The 20,000-nt window shown below is 37.8% G+C and overlaps 1 protein-coding gene across 4 annotated transcripts in view; it reads right to left on the bottom strand.

Annotated features, from left to right (window-relative positions):
- The window catches only part of LOC106867807 (atrial natriuretic peptide receptor 1), an 865,062-nt gene that overhangs the window by 34,451 nt on the left and 810,611 nt on the right, over window positions 1-20,000 (bottom strand). For all 4 annotated transcript variants that reach the window (XM_014912829.3, XM_089356636.1, XM_014912828.3 and 1 more), the window contains one exon: window positions 13,183-13,354. In XM_014912829.3, the coding sequence (XP_014768315.1) occupies window positions 13,183-13,354 (172 nt within the window). The remainder of the gene's footprint in view (window positions 1-13,182; window positions 13,355-20,000) is intronic.

The following is a 20,000-nucleotide window of genomic DNA, read 5'->3' as shown; positions in this document are numbered from 1 at the left end:
CTCTGGAGAAAAGCAAAATAAGTGAAGAGGTTTTTTCTATAATAAATCACAACAAACTTAGTTTTCTAAGTCATCGCAATCTTCCTAATTACATTCTTCTTGTTTTTAGCATTCTTTCATATGTGTGTATGGTGTGTGTGTGTGTGTGTGTGTGTGTGTGTGTGTGTGTGTGTGCGTGTGTGTGTGCGTGCGTGTATAAAATAGTTGTGATAATTATGTCTGTTTTTCCAAGCTTACAAGGATCAGAAGGAATTTATTGAAGCAGATTCCGTTTTGGGAGGAAGGGGGTGGACTCCCGTTTGCGCCGTGAACAGGGATTAATCTTCTATCTTCGCTCCTTTGCGCCACATGGGCTCAACTCCCCTCCACTCTTCATCTAACCCCCTCCTCCTGTCTCTCTCCCCCACCCTCCCTCCTACCACCCATCTCTCCCCTCCCCCACCTCCTGCTCCGACTCCTACTTCTTTGTACGTCTCTTCACCTCTCTTCATACTTCTCTCCACTCCCACTTCTCTTCACCCTACTCTTTTTCTCCTCTCTCTTACTCTCTCTCACTCTCTTCTCTCGTACTCCCCCCTCTCTCACTCTTACTCTCTACACTCTTACTCTCCTACTCTCTACACTCTTACTCTCTCACCCTTACTCTCTCACTCTCTTCCCCTCTCTCTCACTCTCTTTCTCTTCCTTTCTTTCTCCCCCCCATACCCCTCTTCTCTCTCTCTCACTCTCTTTCTCTTCCTCTCTTTCTCTTCCTCTCTTTCTCTTCCTCTTCCTCTCTTTCTCCCCCCATACCCACCTTCCCCTATTTCTCCCCTCATACCCACCTTCCCCCTCTCTCCATCCCCCTTCCCTCTCTTATACCCACCCTCTCTCCTCTCTTCCTCTCCCCTCCCATACCCATCTTCCCCCTCTCTTACATCCACCTTCCCCTTCTCCCTCCTCGTCAACACCCCCTCATAAGCTCATCTCACCACACCCCAACATACTCCTACTCTACCTTCCCACTCCACCCCATCCAATTCCTTACACCCACCACCCACCCCTACCCACATACCCCACCCTACCCACAGACCCCTACCTCTACCCCACACTCCACCCATGCCTTCCCCACCTCCCAACACCCTCACATCACACCACAGCAATACCCTCGCATCACACCACGCACACCACACCAATACCCTCGCATCACACCACGCACACACTACAACTGACCAACTACTTTCTCCCTTTCTCCCTTCCCCCATTTTCAAACTACATACGTCAAGATCACCAGCAGTCTACCTCCCACACACAGCCCCTCGTTCCCGATCACCGTTTGTTATCTCCCCCTTTCTTAGCTCTCCTGAAATAAGAATTTCTAACTTCCGGTCAGCCATTGTTATGATCGGCCATTATTATGATTGACCGTTGACTGAACACTATTCAATTTTTTTTCTCCGTGTTTTTCTCCTTGTCTCCGTATTCTTTCTGTTGAAGAGCGTAGCTCGAAACGTCAAAGACTTTCCGTATTCCCGAGCGTCATACTAATATATACTTTTGTTATTTACACCACCTGTCCTCGTCTGTTGTTATTTTTTGTATATTCTCCCATATATATATATATATATATACATATATATATATATATATATATATATATATATATATATATATATATATATATATATATATATATATATATATATATATATAATGCAAGAGAGTTAAGGGTTGAGGATTCAACCTACTAAGGGATAGTATCTATCTAATATACTGCTGGAAGCTATTCGGATAGAATGGGGCATGCCAACGCTAGGCTGAAACAGCTGTAAGTTTCTGTTTATTCTCAAATTCCTAATGTAGTTTATATTTGTAACATCGATTGTTGATATAACATGGTATGTCACAAGCATTTGTATTTTGTGGTTTTTGTCATTTTAGTTACAAAATAAGTTAATTAATTCAACAGAATACACTGTCTGCAAGTCGTTGAGTACCGCGTATTCTCCTCCATTTTCTAATTGCTATATATATATATATATATATATATATATATATATATATATATATATATATATATATATATATTCACATACGCAGTAGCGGCCATAATATAAAGGTCAGTAAGAACAAGTATATTGAAATATTTATTATAGAAGATTAACAAAACGTTGAGACTATATATTTTACACATATTTATATATATCTAATATCTATCTTTGGTGAAATTTTCAAGTGAATGGAATAAATATTCTGTAAGTTATGATGAAATAAACAAATAATCTTACAAAATAGCCAAAAGTTAAGGGTTACTTAGAAAAACAATGGAAAATGGAACAAGAACAAAACAGAAACCATACTATTAATATTTTGTGAACATCCCTTTACTATCAATGACGTCCTGACTTCTATTATCACAGGACTGGATTAATTTCCTGCAAAACGATAGAGTAAAATTGTTCCATTTGTTTTTCAATAATTCCCAGAGTTCATCTTGGTTCTTTGACTTTCTCCTTCATGCCCCTTCTCCAATAATCTTCCAAGATATAGGTTTGAGGTTGGGACTTTGAGGTGGCCAGTCCATGAGATCAACCCTTTCATCACTCAAAAAAATCTTTGACTCTCTATGCGGTATGACAAAAAGTGTTGTCTTGCTCGAAGATAGGAGGTTGAACTGACGAGGATCGGAGATGTGGAAAGGCATGCTGTCTAAGAATCTGCTTGTAGATTTCAGCATTGACAGCCCCTTGTAGGTGAATAAGTGGACGAGGACCAGCAGCAGAAATTACTCTCCATACTATTACATTGCCTCCTCCATATTTCACTGTCTTCTTCACACATGCATGAGATAACCTTTCGCCACTTCGACAAATGTACATCCCGCCATCAGAACCAATCACATTAAATTTCGATTCATCGCTAAAATGAACCTGCGACCATTGTTCTTCTGTCCAAACGACATGTTCGTGAGCGAAACGAAGACGAGCTCTATGATTCTTCTTGGAAATCAGAGATTTCTTTGCCGGTATCTGAGCAAGCAACTCAGAACCTTGTAACCTCCGAGAAATTGTTGTGAGCGATACATTGACATTGGAAGTGTGGCCTAACTCACAGGATATCTCAGCAGCACTCTTAAACCCATCCTTTAGTGACATTCTACCTATAATACGATCCTGTCTTGGTGAAGTTTTACAAGGTCTACCAGTTTGAGGCTTAGCACCTGTCGATCCCTATGACATAAACAAACTACAATTCATTGCACAACACTTCTAGACCTTCCTATAGAAGTTGCTATCATAGAATTTGACTTGCTTTTTTGCTGAAGGCGCACAGTCCTTTGTTTTTCATCACAGGACACTAGTCGTCTCTCACAAGCTGCTATGTTGACAGTTGAATGTTCCAATAAAGTAAGATCATAAGAAGTAACTGTTAGCCCATTGACAGTCTTCTAAACAACAAATACCTCGGTTAGTAGTTCATCTTTTCTAAGTGACCCTTAACTTTTGGCCATTGCAATTTAGAAGATTGTTTATTTCCTCAAAACTTATGAGATATTTATTCCATTCACTTGAAATTTTCACAAAAGATAGATATTAGATATATCTAATTGTGTGTAAAATATTCAATCTCAACGTGTTATTAATCTTCTATAATAAATATTTCCTACTGACCTTTATACTATGGCCGCTACTGTATATATATATATAATGGTTTTTTATAGTGTCTATTGCCATCAATAGCTGGTGAGAATGCATCTTAGCTCTAAGCTCCGGCATTTGAAACTCTGAGTACTTTTATGACAACTTCCTGATTGTCCTATACATACATACATACATGCATGCATGCATACATACATATATATATATACATACATACATACATATATATTTATATATACATACATACATACACACACACACTCATGCACGCATGCATGCATACACACACAGATAGATAGGTAGATAAATAGATATGGATCATCATCACCATCAGCCTCATCATGTACACACAAGGATATACTTTAAGTTTCCATATACCAAATCCAGTTACAAGTCTTTACCCATCCCAGGCCTATACTGCAGGATAGAAGACATTTGCTCAAGGTGCCACGGAGTGGGATTGAACTTGAAACCACATAGCTGAGAAGCAAATTTCTTGGCTAGTCACATATCAGGTCTGAAGACCAACTACACACCACATACAATCAAGTGGAGAATTGTAGAGAAATCCATGCCATATGTAAATGAGTCTAAGAAATGCAACTTATGCATTGCTGCAAGATTGCACATTCTCTTTAGATCTAAGAATTCCACTGTACTAATTAATTCCAGATCTGAAATTTTCAATAAATGCAAGCATATAGACAAATTTCTTGTGGTGAACTGGATGATACCAATCTCTCCAGATTGAGTAAGTGTCATGCAGACTTTGAACTCCTTTCCATTGAATTATTCTACAACTTGTTTAATTATGGTTTTACAGTCAAAGGAGAAGTAACGGTAATTTTCTTTCTTTTCTTTTTCAGTTTTTTCTCACCCTTCTACTTTTTGCTTTGACTTCTCATGTACCACTGTCCTAATTTTCCAATAGAAAATACCATGTGCTCAGAGCCTTAGGACTGCTTGGAGACATAAGCCATGTTACAAAGAAACTACCTAGACACATGTCTCCAAAGCAAGAAACTATCAGTAGCTCACTTCTTTATACTTTGCACATTAAATCACACACACACACACACACACACATGCAACAGGCTTCTTTCGGTTTCCATCTATGAAATCCACTTCCCTGGCTCTGGTCAGCCTGGGAGTATTCAGCAGATTGTGGCTGAAATTGGTAAAAGTTAGATGATAACATTTATTCTGATTTATATGTATTAAATTGCCAACAGGAGTGATAATGAATTTTGTGGAAAAGGATAGAAGCTCTATAAACCACACCCAATACATGAACCCATAAAGAACTTGTATATAGGTGCATGACCTGCTACAAAAAGCAGCTGAATCTCAATTTACACCACTCCCTACTGTCTTAAATAAGGTACAATTACATATTCTTAAACAGACACAATGTTCATAGCTGGATTGTTACAGTCAGGGTTGACTACAGGCCAAATAACAACCACCACGACTACAAAGTCACTGCTACATAGAGGTATTTCCTTCTCACCTACATCATCTCTGTACACTGAGCATTACTTACATCAATATCATCAATGTAGGAGGGTTAACTTATACATGTGGTACAGGCTACATCTGTCTCACCAGTATGAGAGAGAACGTTAACCTACAGATTTGGTATAGACTACATCAGACTCACCAGTGTGAAAGACAGAGAGGGTTAACATATAGATATGGTACACACTACAACAGTCTTGCTAGAATAAGACCGAAGGTTAACTTAAAGATGTATCATACACTACATCAGTGTCACTAATGTCAAAGAGAAAGTTAGCCTACAGATGTGGTGCAGACTTCATCAGTGTCTCCTGTATGAGAGACGTTAACCTACAGATTCGGTATAGACATCAGGCTTTCCAGTGTAAAAGAGAGTGGGTTAACTTACAGATACCTTACCTATGACATCAGTCTCACAAGAGTAAGACAGAAATCTAACCTACAGATGTGTCATGCACTACATCAGTGTCACCAAGGTAAAAGGGAAAGTTAACCTACAGATATGATACAAACTGCATCAGTTTCACCAGAGACTGCAAGAGAGAGGATTAACCTACAAATGTGGTACATCATAGACCAGTTGTTCATTTCTTGGAGAATGGTGAACCTATCCAGGTTTAAGTTGAACATTAACTACACTAATATCACCAACATGGTAGGGTCAGTAAAAGTCATGGACACCATTCATTCCTTCTCCTGCTATAACTGATTTATAAAAAAAAATCAATGAAAAGCTGGTTGGAATTCTATCAAAATATTGCCATTTGGAAAAAAATATCTCAAAATCCTTGTTAGGGAAAGAATAAAAAAAACAGAGTCTGTTTCTGTTGGTAGTTATGGTAATAGTGGACATTAGTGGTTTGTGATGGTAGTGGTGGTGGTGGTGGTGTTGCTGCTGCTACTACTGTTGTTGTTGTTGTTGTTGTTGTTGTTGTTGTTGTTGGTGGTGGTGGTGGTGGTGGTGGTGGTGGTGGTGGTGGAGGTGGTGGAGATGATGATGTTATTGATGATGATGATGCTGATAATCATGACATTAGTGATGATAATGATGGTGACGATGATAGTGCTAATGATCTACCAAGTTGATTGTTTACTTATTCCATTTCATTATAACTAATTTAAGCAGATATTTTATCAATTTATTTCGTTTTCCTCATTAATATTTCATTCTATTCACTCTTGTTACTGAAAAGCAAAACATTTTATTTAATATTAGTCACATCAAACTATTGTAAAAATTTTGTGAAACTATTTAAATAACCCTTTAATTGAAAACAAAAAAAAACATAAATAAAAACAAAGGTACAAACACAATAAAACTTTAATTTATTGTGTTTTGCAGAGAAAGGATGTAAATATTATTTTGCCAACAAGCTAGCAGAATCCACAACATGTCAGGCAAAATGCTTAATGGCATTTCATCTATCTTTCCATTCTGGGTTCAAATGGTACTGGGGTTGACTTTGCCTTTCATTCTTTTGGATGAAAGTACCAGTAAGTACCAGTTGAATACTGGGGACTGATTTGATCAACTTAGGCCCTCTTCTGAAATTGCCGGCCCTGTGCCGAAATTTGAAATCATTATTATTATGATTGTTAATGTGGGAAGCTGGCAGGATTGTTATCACACCAGACAAAATGCTTAGTTTCAAATTTTGGCGCAAGGCCAGCAGTTTTGCAGGGAGCGGGGCAAGTTGATTAAATCAACCCCCAGTGCTCAACTGGTACATATTTTATTGACCCTGAAAGGATGAAAGGCAAAGTTGACCTTGGTGGAATCTGAACTCAGAACATAAAGGCGGATGAAGCATTTTGCCCAGCGTGCAAATGATTCTGCCATCATCATCATCATCATCATCATCGTCATCATTTCGTCTGTCTTCATGTTCTGAATTCAAAATCCACTGAGGTTGATTTTTGCCTTTTGTCCTTCTGGGGGTCGATAAAATAACTACCAGTTGAGTACTGGAGATGATGGAATCCGACTTACCCATTCCCTTGAAATAACTGGCCTTGTGCCAAAATTTGAGATCATCATTATTATTATTATTATCATTATTATTATTATTATTATTATTATTATTATTATTATTATTATTATATAGGTTGCTTATGCTATAAATATGCATTGTATCTACATTTCTAATCTGTTTTGTACTTTCTACACACCCTGTAAACCTGATGCCAACCATTGTATGCTGTGACATTTTGCTAACCAAATAACAATTAAGGTCACTTTATTATAATACTCTACACACGGATTTTTCAATACCTATAATGTGTGTTGCTACTACTACCGTTATTCTGTGCCATATATTCTAGCAACGGCTATAAATATATATCTGCACTATTTCTGTCTTATTCCGCTATTTTTAAATTTAGTATGCTGTCATGTAGATGGAGGGTCATACTTACATAGAGTAGTGGCGGTGGCATGGAAGTAGTAAAACAGCTGAGACATTAAGGGTAAAGGGAGGAAGTCTACGGACTACAAGGACACTTGCAATGATCTGTGTGGGAGGTGACTTGTAAATATTGGCCAATATAAGCTGTCCTCCTTCTCCACCACCTTGTTGAAAAAGAGGAGGAGGAGGAGGAGGAGGAGGAGGAGACAGGGTGGGGGAGAGGAGGGGAGGAGGGGAAGAGGAGGAGGGGAGAAGAAGAAGAAGAAGAAGAAGAAGTGGGGGAGGAGGAGGAGGAAGAAGAGGGGGGAACAGAAGGAGGAGGAAGTGGGGAGGAGGGGAGGAGGAGGAGGAGGAGGAGGGGAGGAGGAGGAGGGGAGGAGGAGGAGGGGAGGAGGAGGGGAGGAGGAGGAGGGGAGGAGGAGGAAGAGAGGAGGAAGAGAGGAGGAAGGGAGAGGAAGGAGGAGAAAAAGGAGGAAGAGGAGGTAAAGGAGGTAAAGGAGGAAGAGGAGGAAGAGGAGGAGGAGGAGGAGGAGGGGGGAGGAGGGGAGGAGGAGGAAAAGGAGGTAAAGGAGGAAGAGGAGGTAAAGGAGGAAGAGGAGGTAAAGGAGGAGGGGGAGGAGGAGGAGGAGGGGGAGGAGGAGGAGGAGGAGGAGGAGGAGGAGATGAGGAGGAGGAGGAGATGAGGAGGAGGAGAGGAGGAGGAGAGGAGGAGGAGAGGAGGGGGAGGAGGGGAAGAGGAGGAATTTGATGCTTCTTTGGTGGATTGTGTCTGAAATGTTTGATGTGAAACTGAATAGGAAGAGAAGTGACCTTTCAAAGGGAAGACTGTGCTAAAAATGTTTGATATAAGACAAAACAACAAGAGTTGAGAGATGTTTTAATGAAGGTCTTTGAGATGTGAATGCTTTGAGGCAGAAGAGGTGTGACATTTCAATGAAAGATTAAAAATGTTTTGATGTAAAGTAGCAGAAACACCAGAAGAAGAGATGTTATGTTTCAAGGATGGACAGTGTCCGAAATGTTATATATCTCTTCTTCTTCTTCACTGAAAGCCAATATATTCCACTTAATGAACTAACAGTTTAGTGGTCTGTATGCTCTTCTTCACCATATCTGTATTATGTCTGTGGTCAACTGTGAATGGCCATAGATAGATCTGTGGTCAGTAGACAAGTTCACACCACCTCAGGCACATGAATGGCTGTGTGGTAAGTAGCTTGCTTACCAACCACATGGTTTCGGGTTCATTCCCATTGCGTGGCACCTTGGGCAAGTGTCTTCTACTATAGCCTCGGGCCGACCAAAGCCTTGTGAGTGGATTTGATAGACGGAAACTGAAAAAAGCCTGTTGCATATATGTATATATATATATATATGTATGTGTGTGTATATGTTTGTGTGTCTGTGTTTGTCCCCCGCAACATCGCTTGACAATTATGCTGGTGTGTTTATGTTCCCGTAATTTAGTGGTTCGGCAAAAGAGACCGACAGAATAAGTACTAGGCTTACAATGAATAAGTCCTGGGGTCGATTTGCTCAACTAAAGGCGGTGCTCCAGCATGGCCGCAGTCAAATGACTGAAACGAGTAAAAGAGTAAGAGTAATGTAGTGAAGGTTTGTGTAAGCAACTATGTCGTGTTCTATGTTCAAGTAAAGTGCAGGAACATAAAACAATAGACTTACTACTACTCGCACCAAAAAAACTTGTTGGGCATTAATACAAACTCTGAATGTTTTTACATCAACACCACCACCACCACCACCACCACCACAACAACAACAACAACAACTACCACCATAATCACAATTGTTGCTTCTATCACCAACCCCACCATAATGTAACTGAAGTAAACATGCAGCCAAAAATTGCCTTCTCATTGTTGTCATTGGATGTAATTGTGGTTTCATGGTCAGGTAATTAGCACTGACCATAAGTAGGATTTGAATCCAGTGCTGGAATTTGAATTCAGAACATTAAAAGCCAGAATAGATATTGCAAGATCCATTGTCATTTTCTTCAGTTAAATGCAATAAATTGAGATTAGTTTTCTTCAGTTTCCCATTTCTACAAGTTCCATTCATATCCAGTTCATGTTTTGACTCATTTGTACTCTGTCACTGATGCATACCAAAATCACTCATCCAATACAACTCACATGTTTCACTTTTTTTTCTAGTCTTTGCAAATCCTCTGCATTCAAGGCCCACATCACCTTACTCTATAACACAGCTCTTCATATCTAAATGGTGTTACAATTTACCCTTCAGTCAGAGGGGAAACCCATCAGTTGTCAGCAGAGGTAATAGTTCTCTCATGTTTTTTAACTCAGTCTTACTGAGCTTTCACTAAGTAGATCACCTAGAAAACAGAAGTTATCAACTTCTTCTAGGGAACTATCTGAAAAACAAATCTATTGAGCACTAAGAGCACCATCCGAGCATGATCGTTGCTAGAGCAGCTGTCTGACTTCCATGCTGGTGGCACGTAAATAGCACCAGCGTGATTTTTACCAACGTTGCCTTCCTGGCATTTGTGCCAGTGACACAGGAAAAGACATTCGAGTGAGATCGTTGCCAGTGCCGATGGACTGGCTCCTGTGCAGGTGGCACATAAAATACACCATTACGAGCGTGGCTGTTGCCAGTTCCACCTGACTGGCCTTCGTACTAGTGGCACGTAAAAGCACCCACTACACTCTCGGAGTGGTTGGCGTTAGGAAGGGCATCCAGCTGTAGAAACTTCTAAATTAGATTGGAGCCTGGTGTAGCCAGTCCTCAGTCAAATCGTCCAACTCAGTGCTTGTTGCCTATGTGCACCTGCTGTGTATGAAGTCTATCTTCTCAGTTAGCTTGCTTGTGATCAACTTTTCTTCTTGTGTAGCCATAGTTTATACTGAGTTCACCATACAGAATTTCTATTCCTCTTAACCTGCATCTCAAGTAAAGCCTGATGATAGCAAGATTTTGTGTTCTCCCCTATTTGATAAATCTTTAGTCTTTACTAGATTTACTTGGATGCCTCTTGATTCAAGGTTTTGCTTCCATGTCTAAAATTTCTCCTCTAAATAAATTAAAGATTCAACCATAAGAATAAAGATTTAACTATAAGAACCCATAGGAAGCCAGTCTTATACTCTTCTGTCATGACCTGTAGGATTATAATGAAGAATGAGTGGACTGAAGATAGCCCTGAGCATTCCTTCTTGCACACTAAACTCATTGCTGGCTCTCACCTTACTGACTGCAGATTTATACATAGTTTGTATGGCCTGCACAAAACATTTACCAATCCCTAGCTTCCATACCAACTATCAGATTTCAGATCATGGGACTCTGTGAAAGCCTTCTCCTGATTAATGAATACCAGGCACAGAGAATTACTTCTGCCTACATACTTCTCCCACAGTTGCCTGACTAGAAAGATGGCCTTAACCTTTTAGTATTCAATCACTCTATCAAAAGTAATGCTTATTTATTCACATTGTTTTGAATTAATTATGCATTATCTTGTGGCTTTGAAATTTTGTGATGTGGTTGTATATATTTAGAATGACACTGAAGGGTAGGCATGATTGGATGGATCTGGCTGGTTTCATATTTAGACTGGATATGTTCAGTTCAAATACTAAAGGATTAATAGTGCCTCTTTCAAACTGCATATCAAATAAGCTAATTCTCTTCTTGACAGATTGTGTAATACATTCTTTCTGTAATTTTCATAACTTAAATAATTGTAGACATTCTCAGAAAGAGTCAAATAAGCTGATCCTGAAAACAATGAAATTTATTGACTGAGGAAATAGTAAACATGTTGACAAAGAAGAAGTAGTAACAAATATTCTTTCAAAGCTGCAATTATTCAATGTAATCTAGTGAAAGGCAGACTCTTCAGAAATGTTCCAAGTGGCAGGAGACACTGGTCTGATTCATTAAAAGAATCTTCTTGTTTGCAGGAAGCAAGTTTTGGAAATAGAAATGAGAAGTTTATGGAAAGAAAGACATCACTTAAGAAGTTTGCTTCCCAACCACAAGATTCTGGGTTCATTCTCACTGCATGGTACTTTGGACAAGTATCTTCCACTACAATCCTTTGTCAACCAAAGCCTTGTGAGTAGATTTGGTAGATGGAGACTGAAAGAAGTCCATCATATGTGCATGTATGTATGTATATATGTATGTGTGGAGGCGCAATGGCCCAGTGGTCAGGGTAGCAGACTCGCGGTCATAGGATCGCGGTTTCGATTCCCAGACCGGGCATTGTGAGTGTTTATTGAGCGAAAACACCTAAAGCTTCACGAGGCTCCGGCAGGGGATGGTGGCGAACCCTGCTGTACTCTTTAACCACAACTTTCTCTCACTCTTACTTCCTGTTTCTGTTGTGCCTGTAATTCAAAGGGTCAGCCTTGTCACACTGTGTCACCCTGAATATCTCCGAGAACTACGTTAAGGGTACACGTGTCTGTGGAGTGCTCAGCCACTTGCACGTTAATTTCACGAGCAGGCTGTTCCGTTGATCGGATCAACTGGAACTCTCGAAGTCATAAGTGACGGAGTGCCAACAACATGTATGTATGTATGTATGTATGTATGTATGTATACATGTATGTATGTATACATGTACATATCTATATGTATATATATTATATGTGTGAGTGGGATCTCCTTGTGTTGACGTCATGTGATAGGTATATATGAGTGTCAGTGGCATGCAAGCAGTGTTATTCATTCCCAATATTCTACAAAAACATGTCTGGCCCAGGGGAAATATTATCTGGCTTGGAAACAGGTGAGTGTTGGCAACAGGAAGGGCATCCAGCCATAAAAAATCTGCCTTAATAAACTCTGTTCAACCTATGCAAGCATGGGAAAGTGGACATTATTATAATGATGAGGATGATGATTGCGATGATGGCTTGTTATAAAGTAGCAAATAAAGCTTGAGTTGATAAATATTGCAAGTGAGATACATCAGGAAAGACTGCTGTGCTATCAAAAGAGATGTACAGGATATGGTGCTCAGCATTAGAAGAGAGATTAAATTTGGTGATAAAGAAAGAAGATTGAGTTTTAGTTTGATTTACAGATGTGGCTGTGTGGTGATCAGCTTGCCTTCCCAGCAATATGGTTCCAGGTTCAGTCCCACTTCATGGCACCTGAGGCAAGTGTATTTTACTATAGGCTCAAACTAACCAGATCCTTGTGAGTGGATTTGGTAAACAGATACTGAAAGAAGCCCATGGTATGTGTGTGTGTGTGTGAATCTTTGCATCTGTGTTTGTCCTCCACTACCACTTGATAACTGGTGTTGGTGTGTTTATATCCCCATAACTTAGTGGTTTCGAAAAAGGGATTGATAGACTAAGTAACAAGCTTAACAAAATAAGTAATGGGGTTGATTCATTCTGCTAAAAATTCTTCAAGGTGGTGCCCCATTATGGCCACAGTCTAATGACTGAGACAAGTAAAAAACAAAAGATAAAAGATGCAATATGCTAATTTTTATTATTATTATTAAAGCCTGGAGTGATTAATAGAAACACAAAAACAAAATGCATCTAGAAACACAAGAAAGAAAATTTTTTTTTTAAATTCAATAATAATAATGATAATGATATACTTACTTGTTCAATTTTCTGAGCATCCCCTTTAATGCATGGAAGTCTGGTCGCTCCGCTGGATCTTCAGACCAACCTTTGCGGATTATGATGGCCAGTTCATCAGTTGGACAGTCACAGTTCTCCAGACCTGGCCTAAAATATGGTCTCACCCCATTTACCACTTTTTGGTAGATCTCTGCAAGATGGTAATAAAGTAGACATACTGTAATCATGATTGCACTTACTGGGATGAGTGCAACGACATTGCACTACTCTGAACAAACGTCCTTCTGAGAGAGTTTGAGCAATGTTTCTGAAGTAACTGTTTTTCTTTATTTCTTTTGCAGGGCTCACATGTTATGTATATATAAAGTTCTGTGTAAGTATATATATACTTCTGTATATTCATTTATACTTGCTGTTGGTAAACATATATAATAAATATATATAACTTGATATATATATATATATATATATATATATATATATATATTCAAGCCTCCTCAATGATCTTCGGATACACAACAAGACGGTATGGTGTAAGATGAGCCTAGTGTTACCTGACCATTGTGAAACTAGTTAATGTTATGAAATGTTCATTTCTCCTCTCACAGCCTTAATGAGATGATGAGTTATGAAATCAATTCTTGTTTTCTTTTCAAAATCTGTTATATTTTTCCCTTGCCTACGATAAAGTCTGCAGAGTTGTTAAATTGAAAACTGACAGTTGAAAGTTTTAGCATGTTGATAAAAAAATTGGAGACATATGAATCAAATAAATTAAGCAAAGTATTGACTGATATGATCGTGATATGATAGTGATGATGATTTTAATAATAATAATAATAATAATGATGATGATGATGATAATTTTAAAAGTTTTTTTTTTTTCACAGTTATGTTCCAATGTGTGTAAAGTTTAAATATTTTTCTAGTGAAATTTCAAATATTTTCACAATTCACATAAATAAATCCAGTTTTTTTTTTTTTTGTCAGAATGTTTTTTTTTAAGAACAGTTTTATTAATAACAATCCATAGGAATCCAAAGTTATCTGTTAAAGATCTTAGTAAAAACTTTATAAATGTCACACTGTAACAGAGAGAAAAAAATAATATTTTAAAAATGGTGTATACTAAGAAAAATAGATTTGTAAAGAATATTGTGAAATTGTGATGAGAAAATTGTTATATTTCTGAGTCAATAGAAAAGAGAATGAGGAAGAGAAAGAAAGAGAGAAAGAGAAAGGAAGAGAAAGAGGAAGAGAAAGAAAGAGAGAAAGAGAAAGGAAGAGAAAGAGAGAGTTCTTGTGTCTATCTCAGATGGTTAATTGTAATGTCTAACATAAAATTGTAAGTTATCAACTTATGATATTAGAATGACCAGGGATTGAACTTATATGTAGTTCTTTAGCCACAGTCTGCCTTGATTGAGCAGTTCAGTTATCAACTCCCTCACAACATTAAACTGTATCTCCCAAAAGATTCTTATTTCTTTATTGCCCACAAGGGGCTAAACACAGAGGGGACAAACAAGGACAGACAAAGGGATTAAGTCGATTACATTGACCCCAGTGCGTAACTGGTACTTAATTTATCGACCCTGAAAGGATGAAAGCAAAGTCGACCTTGGCGGAATTTGAACTCAGAACGTAATGGCAGATGAAATACCGCTAAGTATTTCGCCTGGCGTGCTAACGTTTCTGCCAGCTCGCCACCTTAATCTCCCAAAAGATTCTATTTAGAAATAGCAATATTAAGTGACTAAGATTAAGTAGGTACATTTCCAAAGACTTAACAAGATGCTCAAAGGTTGCAAATGAAATTTCAGAACCAAAATATCTGCTCAAGCCTATGTATATATATAAGACATATATATAAACACTGAACCTAACAGGCAAAACAACAAAGGACCGAGATGCCCAGTGCCTTGTTGTACTCAAGGAGACCCGTACTCTGCAGCAGAAATATTAGGACCAATCCATCTGGTAGTGAAAAGCACTTGTGTCAGCGCCATGTACAAGTGCCTGTGCAGTGCCACATAAAAGCACCCATGCAGTGCCACATGAAAACATCCAGCACACTCTGTAAAGTGGTTGGTGTTAGGAAGGGCATCAAGCTGTGGAGACCATGCCAAATCGGACTAGAGTCTGGTGCAGCTACCTTGCTTGCCAGCTATGGTCAAAGCATCCAATCCATGCCAGCATGGACAATGGATGTTAAATGATGGTGATGATGATTACATTAAATATGTGTGTGTATATATGTATATATAAATATATATATATATATATATATATATATATATATATATATATATATATATATATATATATATATATATATATTGCCTTATCTTCGGAACGTCTAGTTAGAATAGAGGCAGCTGATGAAAGATTAATTCCAAGTGGCTACTTGTTTTCCTATGTGTTCGTTCCGTGGTCTGTAGTTCATTGTTCTAACGTCCTGTACCCTGATATGCATCTATATACACATGTAGATGTAAGTATGTACATATATGTGTGTATACATGCATATATATTCTTTGTATTATTATATATATATATATATATATATATATATATATATATATATATATATATATATATATATATATATATATATATATCATCATCATCATCATCATTTAACGTCCGCTTTCCATGCTAGCATGGGTTGGACGATTTGACTGAGGACTGGTGAAACCGGATGGCAACACCAGGCTCCAGTCTGATTTGGCAGAGTTTCTACAGCTGGATGCCCTTCCTAACGCCAGGATATACCTAACGCACATATATACTGTATATATGTGCGTGTGTGTGTGTGTATATATATCAAAAGGATAAAAGGTCTTCTCTGAGCCATAAGCTCATAATGCTGGTTTCCCAGATTCTGTGGCATATATATTCCATGAGGGATTAGACACCAGTCTGGTGCAAGATTTCTTATTTTTGCCAGCTGAGTGGACTGGAGTAATGTGAAATGAAGTGTCCTTGCTCAAGAAGACAATGCATTGCCCTGATCCAAGTGCTAAGACTACAATATTATGATTATGAATGCAACACCTGACCACGTGCTGGTGGCACGTAAAAGCATCCACTACACTCTCAGAGTGGTTGGCGTTAGGAAGGGTATCTAGCTGTAGAAACTCTGCCAAATCAGATTGGAGCCTGGTGTAGCTATCTGGTTCACCAGTCCTCACTCAAATCGTCCAACCCATGCTAGCATGGAAAGCAGACGGTAAATGATGATGATGATGATGATGAGATAGATAAGCATCCATCAGTCTCGAAAGATCATGGAACTGTGCCTGAAGAATTTGTGCCGCTTCAGCTACTGATGGTGGTGCAACATCTGCTGTGGCTGCACAGGCCCACATGGGAGTGGCAGTCTCACATGTGGCAATGCATTTGAAGAAACTCTCAGCCAGAACTACAAACTTTTGTATCGTATCTGTATATATATATATGTGTGTGTGTATGTGTGTGTCACTATTACAGATTCTTGAAGTCATATACAAATTGAATATATTCTTTGTTGTTAAATGTTCAAATAAATCCACCACACGTAATATGCCAGGAGTTAAATTTAATATCAAAAATATGAAAGTGTTTCCTTTGATAGATTACATCTTCATCAAATATTCATTAACTGAGTATGTGTAGTTATATGCATATGTATGTATATAAGTTTATATATGTGTATGTGTGTGTGTATATATGTATATGTATCATAGTATTTTCATTTCTGAACTTCTAAAGAAGTATAAAACAACACATATATTCATAGTTATAAGATATTTAAAACAGCAAAAAAGTTAAACTCCTACAGGTGTTACATAATGTCAACATAATTTCTACAGCTGCTTCAATGGTTGAAAAATAATTATATTTCAAATACATGAAAATACATAATTAATTAAAATGTGATGGACAGACCATTTTATAAGGAAATAAACTGAGTTATGAATACCAAACAATCAGATTTAAATTCATTATTCTTATAAATTAATTGCATAATTATGTTTATATTAAAGTTGTTGATATTTATAATTTAACCATTGAAACAGCTATAGAACTTAGAATGAAAGAATGAAACACCTGTAAAACATCTTTGATTTTTTATTATTCTAAATATTTTGCTCTGAACATTTGCATTAGCCAATTTGTATATATGCAAATTCATTCCATTTAAGATTAATGCATTGTAATAATATTATACTGAAGGTTAACAAACGTTATTAATTGAGTTCATTTAATTCAGTGGATATATTTTTAGTGTTTAAATAGTTAATATATATATCTACAGAGGTTGAAGTTTTTGGATTTTCACTGATAATTTTGGCAGCTTGTATCTCCATGTATCATTATTTTGATACAGCTTATTGTACAATCACTGCTGAATTGTTTATTCTTTATGTTTATATATAACATTTAAACATTTATTGTTTGTTCTTTATTTTATAGCTTTGATAAAGAGTGATGGTAAAATTGTAATTAAGAGCCATTGTACACTACCTGTAGGAAAAAGGACTGAGAACAAGGGCAGTGGCAAAAGAAATTTACAACATAGAAGACCCAGGAATTGTTAACAAACATGACACAAAGCTTGTTTGGATGTTTCAAGAAATGTGACACCAGCCTCAAAGACAAAATCGAGATCTGTGAGACTTTCTGTTGATGAAGAATGAGGCATTTCCTTGAAATGGCTCAATAACAGCCAAGTGCAAGAACTCATATGCTGATAGGCAGTACTTGGTCCTTCACAAAGCATCATCAGTCAACACCTTCATAAGCTTGGCCCTGTGAACAGATGCTGTTGAGAAGTTCTCCATGGACTGATCAACGACCAGGCTCAATCAAGTGTGGACATTTACAAACAGCTGCTGGCAAATCCTCAAGATGCCTGCTTTTTGTATTGAATTGTAGCTGCAGTTGAAAATGGATCAATTTTCATAATCCTAATAAGAGAAATCAGTGGCTTCACTCTGGTCAGACTTTTCAGAACTTATCAAACAAGGGTGGTTTGAATAGAAAGTCGTGCTGTGTTTGATGAATTTTGAGGGTTTGTTGCAATTTGAGCTTGTCTGAGATGGTTATACTGTGAATGTTAATTTTTATGCTTAACAAATGCAGTGAGTATATGAGGTTTTGAAAGCCTGCTAACAGACATTTAAAATGCACTCTCTTACAGCATGACAATGTTTGACCCAAGAATGTGCCTTCTTACAGCATGACAATCGAAGACACACACTTCTACAGCATGACAATACCCCAGCATATACTGGCAATGTGACCAAGCATGAAGTTGAGGAACTTGAGAGGCTGGAAGTGCTGCCTCACTTTGCCTACAGTCCAGACCTTGCACTATTAGATTACTAACTTCTCCCAGCTATGGCTCATTTCCTGCCTGAAATAAGGTCTCACAATGTGATTAAGGCTGAAACAGGGGCAGGAAGTTATTTTTATTTCTAGACTAGCCAAATGGTTTAAGTGTGGAATTGAACTTCTGGGCACAATGATGGCAACAGACAATAGAATATGATGGGATATATTTCGATGAATATAGGCCCTTTGCATGTAATTTGCTTAAAAATTTAACTAAAGTGTAAAACACAAAAAAAACCTTTTGACACAACCTGGTATGCGTCATTCTCTCACTTTCTCTCTCTCTCTCTCACTCTCTCTCTCTCTCTCTCTCTGATATGCATGTGTGTGTGTCAGTGTTTGTCCATATATATGTGTGTGTATAGTCCATATATATGTGTGTATAAATATATACACACATTCAACTAAAATTTCTTCAAGGTAGTGCCCCAGCATGGCCACAGTCTAATGACTGAAAAACTAAAAGACATGTATTTATATGCATATATATTTGTATGTTTGTATATGAGAGTTGGAACTCTTTTCAATAATATATTCCTCTATACACTATCATACAAAGCGCTTTTGTTATTTTGTTATTTTTATATATATATATATATATATATATATATATATATATATATATATATATATATATATATATATGTATATATATATATATATATATATATATATATATATATACATATATATATATATATATATACATATAATATATACATATATAATATATACATATTATATACATATAATATATATATATAGTTAATCTACTTGAATGCACAGATGTGTGTGTGCACACACACACACACACATATGTAAACATATATGTATGTTTGTATGTAAAACTCATCAAGCCCAGTAAATAGCACTTGTGTACAGGTGGCACGTAAAAAAAATCCACTATACTCTTGGAGTGGCTGCCGTTAGGAAGGGCAGCCAGCTGTAGAAACCATGCCAAACCAGACTGTAACTTGGTGCAGCTTTCCAGCTTACTAGTTCCAGTCAAACCATCTAACCCGTGCTAGCATGGAAAATGGATATAAATGATAACGATGATGTGTTTATATGTGTGTGTATGTATGTATGTATGTATACACAGGCATACATACATTTCTTTTTATATATACCCAGGCCTACCCCCCATGTTTTTAGGAATGGGTAGCCATAACAGGACACACAGCAGGCATTCCATTCATTTCCCACCTCAAAGAGACAAGCCCTGTTCTATGCTCGGGTCAAGGCATAGAACGCAATTCCCAATACCAGCATACATACATATATACAAAGCGAAATCGTGATGGCACCTGTGCCCACCGTAACCTTCTTGGCACTTGTAAAGACATTCGAGCGAGATCGTTGCCAGTGCCGCTGGACTGGCTCCTGTGCAGGTGGCACATAAAATACACCATTTTGAGCGTGGCCATTGCCAGTACCGCCTGACCGACCTCCGTGCC

This window comes from Octopus bimaculoides, chromosome 8 (genome assembly GCF_046866305.1).
Source record: "Octopus bimaculoides isolate indiv1 chromosome 8, ASM4686630v1, whole genome shotgun sequence".
NCBI classification, from domain to species: Eukaryota; Metazoa; Mollusca; class Cephalopoda; order Octopoda; family Octopodidae; genus Octopus; species Octopus bimaculoides.
Note: the sequence above shows the minus strand (reverse complement) of the source record. Positions and strands in the feature narration are given on the sequence as shown.